This window comes from Sesamum indicum, linkage group LG4 (genome assembly GCF_026168435.1).
Source record: "Sesamum indicum cultivar Baizhima isolate 11 linkage group LG4, ASM2616843v1, whole genome shotgun sequence".
In the NCBI taxonomy this organism is placed as follows: domain Eukaryota; kingdom Viridiplantae; phylum Streptophyta; class Magnoliopsida; order Lamiales; family Pedaliaceae; genus Sesamum; species Sesamum indicum.
Genome location: NC_142660.1, coordinates 10,104,128 through 10,111,962, shown reverse-complemented (window position 1 = coordinate 10,111,962; position 7,835 = coordinate 10,104,128). Strand labels below are relative to the sequence as shown.

At 34.9% G+C, this 7,835-nt stretch overlaps 1 protein-coding gene across 2 annotated transcripts; it reads right to left on the bottom strand.

Moving 5' to 3' along the window:
• Positions 1 to 272: 272 nt before the first annotated feature.
• On the bottom strand, positions 273 to 6,489 carry LOC105160159 (uncharacterized). 2 transcript variants are annotated; one of them, XM_011077424.3, is made up of 13 exons: positions 5,533 to 6,489; positions 4,657 to 4,794; positions 4,294 to 4,375; positions 3,904 to 3,980; positions 3,645 to 3,751; positions 2,679 to 2,793; positions 2,465 to 2,581; positions 2,290 to 2,381; positions 1,636 to 1,702; positions 1,447 to 1,525; positions 1,096 to 1,187; positions 824 to 967; positions 273 to 732 (listed from the first exon to the last, which is right to left on the bottom strand). In XM_011077424.3, the coding sequence occupies exons 1-13, from the start codon at positions 5,773 to 5,775 to the stop codon at positions 697 to 699; spliced, it is 1,389 nt and encodes a 462-aa protein (XP_011075726.1). In that variant the 5' UTR covers positions 5,776 to 6,489; the 3' UTR covers positions 273 to 696. The 2 variants fall into 2 exon arrangements, with proteins under 2 accessions (XP_011075726.1, XP_011075727.1); XM_011077425.3 differs by having other exon boundaries at positions 4,687 to 4,794.
• Between the last annotated feature and the right edge of the window lie 1,346 nt (positions 6,490 to 7,835).

Here is a 7,835-nt window from a genome sequence, read left to right as displayed (position 1 = left end):
AATTAGGAGAGTCCATATTTCTTTAAAAACTTTCAAATAGTAGACATTTAAGGTCAATTATTTATTTTAGGGGTAAATTACATCTTGCTATATTAACTGTGCCCGTTTTTACATTTGTCATCAAAAAAAAAAATTTATGTCAATTTATCATCTCAAATTTACGAAAGATATATGCACTTTGTCACATATATAGATAACGAGTGTTTGTATATTCTTATTCACATGTACATCTGTGCGTGTAACTAGTAACATATTCATGGCTATTCACATAATTACAAACTAAAAAAGAAAAGTTCACTTGAATGATGGTGTCAATATCTCTTGTGTCACTTGTCGAAGACATGAAGACATAAAATTAAATAACTCTTGTTGTATTTCAAGTTTTCAACTGTATCTTGAATCACATTGGGAGACCAAGTGGATGGAATTACCAGCAGGCAAACTCCCAGTTTCCTAAAGATCATGTCTTATAACTATTTCTACATCTGTTAATGCTCCACCTGCTCCGTGCTTGCATCCAGGAAATTACGCGTGGACATGTGCGCTCGTCCGCGCAAGCGAAAACACATGGAGATGCCATGGCTTACAGTCTTGGTGAAGTACAATCCAGACCGCCCATCATGTTACTATTCAAGAACCCTATCCAAGCGATCCAGCCTAAACTCATCGACCAAATTCCCCAAAGTAAACAACCGATCATTGAGTTTGTTTCCCGATTCCAACCAAACTTAGCTGCAAAGATTTGTTATATAGATAAGGAGAAGGAAAATCTAAAAGAACATGGAAATGAAACTTCACCAAAGACCTCAGAGCTAATACTTACAATGTTGTTACGAGGATCTCTCCAATAAAATCCTTGTAGAATAAGAGGTAGGATATTACAGGCTACAAGAATATATATCAGCAAAGCATTCATACCCATCCATTCAAGTACCAGTGCATACCGTCTGCATCCATACACATCCACCTGAAAGAGAAGAGCGCATCATCAGCTTTTTTATGTCCATGGCGTGGTTGGATCAATATCAGTTACTTAAGGCTCTTAAAAGTGAATACCACTAGCTATATAAAACTCTAGGGATTATGAAGGCTCACCACCAAATAAATTGTAGCAAGTAGAAGCCCTGCAACACCACCAGTAACGCATGTATAACTGAAAGAGTACAGTGCCTTGTTGATGTGCATGCCTACAACAATAAGCAAATACATCGTCAGTGGCACAAACATTATAAACTGTGAATTAGTTCCATAATGCCCCCCCCCCCTCTCTCTCTCTCTCTATATATATATATACATGTGTATGTTTGTAATATATGTCCTCTTATATAGAGTGATATATTTTCTGATATTACCTAACAACCTTTATGTTGACAACAAAGATTACGAAAAGAACTAAACACGCTAGGTAATTTGACATTTGAGAAAACAATAAAATGAAGATGTTACCAAAGACGTCACATAGCACACCCAGGACTATAAAAGCTGAAGATGGTGCTATCCACAACAAAAGTCTATTTCTGTGATCCTGAGTGACATCAAGGAAGATGAGAACAATCAGGCAGTCTTCAACTGTGAAACGTAAATCATGAGACAAAAACTAAGTGGTTTCTCACTAGATGATATTAATGTTTTTACCTTAAAGTGGACAATAATGTGCCCAAATTGTAAGCCTATCAAGCATGTGACAATTGCCATTACTGTACTGCAAAATGACAAAATAAGATTATCGGTAAAAACTGAAAGGAAGTAATAAGCTAAAGAAAGGTATAAAGTGGTTGGATCTGGGGTGTGTATAAAAGGATTGAAGATTAACTACAATAGGTTTGAACAAATCATACATAAACTTCTGGGAGCCTTCCAACCTACACTTAGTTCCAAAATGAGACAGCAGGCTTACCTGTTTGTCAATAATGTCCATTCACCTAAGACTATAGTATTACCAAAAAACCTCTAGAAAATTAACCTGTAATTGGACCAACAAAATTTTACAAGTAGAAACACGAGTCCTTATGCTACAACTGAATCTTGAAATTATTTCTTTTTAACACTAATTGAAGAAAAATCCACTGTTCACACTACTATATCATGAGCTAAACATTCCACGCCAATCACCTTCACCAATCAAGAATTCCAGCATTTGGTCATCTCAACTAGAAATCACACAATGAGCTTCTATTTTAATTGGTTAACTTTCCATTTATATACTCGTATGTCTTTTTCTTTACTGTCTGAATTATACTATCATGAGCTATTGAAATGACATATAAGTGCAAAGATGCAAAATAAAACCTTAAAATTCCTTCTGGATCATAGGGGGCTTGGCACCATGAAGGAGCATTTGGAGGAAGTGGGCCATAATCTGGTGAGTTGATACTGCATTGCTGTCAAAGAGTAGGATTCAGAACACCAAAGCATATAGATATAGAAAATGCCAGTGTTTAACTCTCTAGAATAGAAATTTTACTTTTGTTCGAGCATATATTGGCCTCCGGTATAAGTGTTGAACACCCAAAATCATACGATCAATCATTCCAGCAGCATTACATGCGGGTCCAGTGTCACCATGCACCCCACATTTCACCTTCAACAGCAAATGAACGATGTCAAACTACTTCACGTAACCACCACAAAAGTCCAGTCTGTTATGTTTTTGACAACTATGAAATACAAGAACCTACCATGAATATCTTAGCCTCCGCAGGTGCTCCAATTGGAATCTTATACTCCCAGTCAGGAACATACAGACCATATAACAATAGCAGATACATGGTACTGAGCATGGACATCAGAATCCTGAAATTATCACAAAGGAGAATCCTGATTCAAGCATGAAGCCGAGGATATTGTGTTTAGGAAAACAATAAAAATATATATCGTAAATTAAGAGCAGTTTAAGAGAACTAGTTAACAAAAGAGAAGTCAGACTAGGTGTCTCTGACCAGCACTCGGCATATGCTCGACCTCATAGAGATGGTCATGGTTATCCAGTCCTTAGCACAAGTCTGAAACGGTAAAACCTAAACCAGAACTACAAAGTAGTATCTTAAAAGTTATGCTTTATCCCATTCCCATTACGCATTCTTGGTTATGATATATATTCTCTCTTGAAATACATTATAATGAATATTTGTCAAGATTTTTCTGTGTAAATATCATCTCTGGAGAACCCTTGCATCTGTTTACTGCTACCATAAATGGGATCTGCCTACTTGTAAAAATCAAGACACTTTCAGAGGGAACCCAAAGTTGGCAATTCAAGTTCTTGACACACTCTCCCCCCCCCCCCCCAAACCCAAAAAAAAAAAAAAAAAAGTTCTTGACACTCCCCACCTTACGTATGTTCAAATGTTTATACACACTTCCATGTGACGTCCAAAACACTAGTAATTGTATCTGAATCCTGAATTCACAAAATGTGCATAAAACCTTGACATCATTCACACCAAAAGTGATAATTTGAGAAGCCGGTCACAGGATAAAATGACCCTGTTCAAGCTCGGGGCTGTGCATATACCCAGGGTGAAATTCAAACAAAGCTAAACAGTCTTCATTTTGTTTGTCTCCATTATCACTATAGCTTCACAAGAGAAATTTATCCTGAAACTTCTCCACTCTAATGGATTTAACTATATAATACAACTTACCAGTGCCATTGGTACTTCTTTAGAAGAGATGACCCAGAACTAACTTTTTCATCATTTCTAAGCCAAATCTCACACATTGCTGCCACCAAATATGCTACTGCAATTCTCTGAAGGATACACACACAGATATACAAAAAAGAAAAAGATCAATGGTGTTTGTACACTTCAAAAATATAGCATTAAATTGTTAATAAATAAATTATTCACATAATTGATGTTATCAATTGAAAATTCAAAACTTGGAGCTGATGTCACGCACCTGCAATATACCCATCCACCTGATGAGATCGATGTCCACGCCATATGTTAGATTGTTAATACCATGGAAATAGCCACCTGATACATGAGAGATGAAATAATATGCAGCAATGAGTGAACAAATAAATGATTAAGTCCGGAATTGGGTTAGATCGAGCTCGCCCTGGTCACCTGGTTCCACAGGTTTTGCCCATGATGCCCCATTCATCACGGGCCACAGGGTGACCCCATTTTCGAGTGTCCCACTCTGGCCACAAGGTTAACCAACGGGTCTCTCCAGGGTTTAGAAACGCTGATCTATATCAAGTTCCTCCTTTTTGATACTTACCCAAACCATCATCAACAGAGAATATTTCTCAAAGGTACATACAAATAAAGTTGAGAAGTGTACCTTGGAGAAAAACCCCGAGAATTAAAAGCTTTAGTGCCCGAAGAATTGCTTTTTTTGACGCAGCAGCTCTTGAAGACATATTCTAATAGAAAACAGAGAATAGTTAGTTGAAAGAGTGTCTAAAAGCAGCACCCAAATGCTAAATACCAATTGTGCAGACAGGTGAAACATACAATGAACTAATTCCTCAAAGTATATTATTTAACTACCCAGTAAAACTTTTCCAACATAAGCAGCAATAGGATGCTGCTCTACTAGATGTAGTAGACTTTATGATGATGGTCGATTTGGATTTTGAAGGAATGTATAGCCACGACCTTTTAAACCGTGTCTTAGTACCTTTTTTACATATTAATTAACTACCTTGTATACAAGAGCAAGTGACACACCAACCATGAAGAGGAAAAATGGCATAACTACATCTGCCAGGGTCAAGCCATTCCATGGTGAGTGATTGATAGTTGGTAGGATCCCACCAGCATCATCAACAAGAATCATCAACTGCCAGAAAAGAAAACTGAAGTTAAGAAAACGAATGGACAATTACCGATCTTCTTGTGCTAGCTCCAATCTTCAATAAAAGTAAATTTCAGTAAGCATGATTTACACCTAATAGTTAATCCTTCCTGAGAACACTGTCAGACTTGGAGTGAGATTGCAGCCAGTCTCAACTCTATTCTCGTTTTCTGCTTTTTCAATGCATTCCCAATCTTCATGAACTAGGTGAAAATTTACCATTCTTGTGCCCCCCTGAGTTTCTAACTCCATTACATATATGCTTCTGCTGCTATTTCTATCAGTTTCTTCCAATGCTTTTCAATATCATCAAGAAAAGTTTTCAGCCTCTCAGTTTCATTCTTAAATAATTTAAAGTTTCAGTTTGCTCTGCGACTTCATGCTCACATACTCTTATCATAGTCTTTAAGAGAGAATATGATTACATGGAATAGTACTGTAATATATTTCTTAAATGTTTTTAGTTTGCACTGTTTAGTTCTCGAAGTCTATTCCTTTCTTAAGTTTCTCCCATTACATATAGCCTTCACTTCCTATTTCTTGTTGGAAATAAACATAAACAATTAAGACATAATGTTTACGATGGACTTAGATGACAGAAACTATTAAGTTGTTCAAATTGCAGGAGGAAAAGATAACAACAACAAAGACTTGTACAGATAATAGAGAGTATTGAAACAAGATAATAATAAAAAAAATATTGCAATCAAGACATAAAGTTACCACAACAGTAAGGCCACGGAAAACGTCAAGGGACACAAGGCGAACAGAGGCTGAAGTGCTCCTGGAGGAGGCATTAGCACCAGTATCGGACCCTGATCGCAACGAAGGAGAAGATGGATTCATTTTCTGGAAAGCAGACTCAACATCAACATTGTAGCCCTCCACGTGCAGAGTATAATCCTTCCTTTGCAAATCCAATGTCTCATCTTCGTCTGACTCTTTGATGAGTTGGTAAGATGCCATGAATGCTCGTTGAAACTGCAACTTCCCAACCTATTATCCTTCTTGAGAGCGCCAAAAAACGATCATTCCATGCAAATTCAACTCACCCTGGGGTTCGAATTTCAAGTAAATTGTTTCCAAAAATCCTATCCCATAGTCATGAACTGCAAATCAGAAGACGAGTTCGCCGTTCAGGGACAACAAACGTACTTAAACATGGCAGAGAAAGAAGGGCAGCCTTGATTTCTTGGTGGGTTTTGGACACAAGACAGATAAAAAATAAAAAAAAAACAAATGTGAGAGAGATAGAGAGAGAACAAGCGAGAATCTTGAGGCTATTGCGATATCAATAATCTTCCATTGAATGAATTTAAGAACTAAGAATGGCAATGAATTTAATGGTACGTGTGTAACTAAGAATGGCAATGAATCTCTCTCCCTTCTCTCCTCTCTCCTCTTCCTCTCTCCTCTCTCCTCTCTCCTCTCTCTTCTCTCTCTCTCTCTCTCTCTCTCTCTCCTTCCTCTTCCTGCAATTACAAATATATGATAGCATTTGTTTTTGATGTACTCAAATCTCTCCGTCATCCGTTCCCAATCCCTAAAATTGAACGTAGGGTTGGAGGGCTCGTAATTCTCTTCCATAACCAGACACGTATCTACTCCAAAGACATTCAAATCCAAATTTGCTCCTGCCCCGCACAATCTCCTCAATAGTTTTACGATTCTCGCAATATTTTCAGTTAGTTCCAAAGCTTTTAAAGAAAAAACTAATCGAACTTGAATGTACATTGTATTAGAATAATCCTATTTTGTATCATAAAGTCCTGTAATTATGTTTAGTATATTTTAAGGGAGTATTCCACTTTTAGTTCTCAAACTATATAACTTGTTCTATTTTATAGCTCAAATATTTTGAGATCATAATATTGGTCCTTAAACTGTCAATTATTTTACGAAATTGAGTTACATCATATGTTTGGCATGTGATACAGTTAAGGATTCGTTTGGTTCAATTAAGAGAAAAAAAAAAAAATTGAAAGGAGGAGGATAAGTGAAAGGAGAAAGAAGACGGAGAGAATAATAGTTTTTCTTCAAATTGTTTGGTATGATTGGAATGGGTGTAAATCTCAAATTCTTTCCTTTGTTTGGTACCAGAAAACGGATTGAGAAAAAAAAATTAATTTTTATAATTTTACTGAATAATCTTTCTCTTTATTTTGTATTAAAAAATAAATTAATTAATATTACACTAATATAATTTTAGTATATCAAAAATTTAAAAACTTTATTAATAAAAATATATATATCAAATAAGAATATTAAAAAAATTATTTATCAAAATGTTCATTTATTCTAAATTGTTTAAATTTAAATAAAATAAAATTTACTAAGATTATTTATCTGATTATCGACTTCCATGTAGTAGTTTTCCAACAATTTTGTTATTTTTTTTGTGACAATTATGTGCGGTATTATCAGCGAAAAGGAAAAAATAATTAGAAAAAATTATATACATAGGTATATATGGAAATACGTACACTAGAAAAAATGACTATTGCCTTTAATTTTAATAGCTATGGACATAAAACAGTGTCAAATAATTTTTATTAATTATGATTAAATAAAATAGATGCAAAAATATATATTTTTAACCAAGACTAAATTTTGGAAAAACTGCAGTTTACCCCCTTTGTTAACCAAAAAGAGCAAAAACCCCCCATGTGAAAAAAAATTAGCAATTTACTTCTTGTGTATTTAGAAATAAAGCAAAAAACCCTTAAGTACTGTACACTATGTTTGGTTTTATTTTTAACTTGTTTTGGTGTGTTATGTGGATATAGAGAGAGAAAAACAAAGATAAATAAATATATGTTAGAGATAGTATATATGTTTGGATTTATTTTTTGACATAATAATAAGTATGGTATGTTTGATATTATTTAGTGGGAGATAAAAACTACTATTCATTGTCAAATTCTATCTCTTTTATGTATATTTATATATATATGAGTATGTATATATATTTTTTTTAGTTATAGGGCCTATAATTAGTGTAGACTTATTTTGACCAAAAACAAATG

Excerpts from the sequence above, each read along its gene's own strand:
- LOC105160159 (XM_011077424.3), bottom strand. The coding sequence starts at position 5,775 with ATGGCATCTTACCAACTCATCAAAGAGTCAGACGAAGATGAGACATTG. Across the intron at positions 3,752-3,903 it reads GGTGGATGGGTATATTGCAG|AGAATTGCAGTAGCATATTT; the intron begins GTGCGTGACATC and ends TGTATCCTTCAG. Across the intron at positions 1,188-1,446 it reads TGTGCTATGTGACGTCTTTG|GCATGCACATCAACAAGGCA; the intron begins GTAACATCTTCA and ends TTATTGTTGTAG.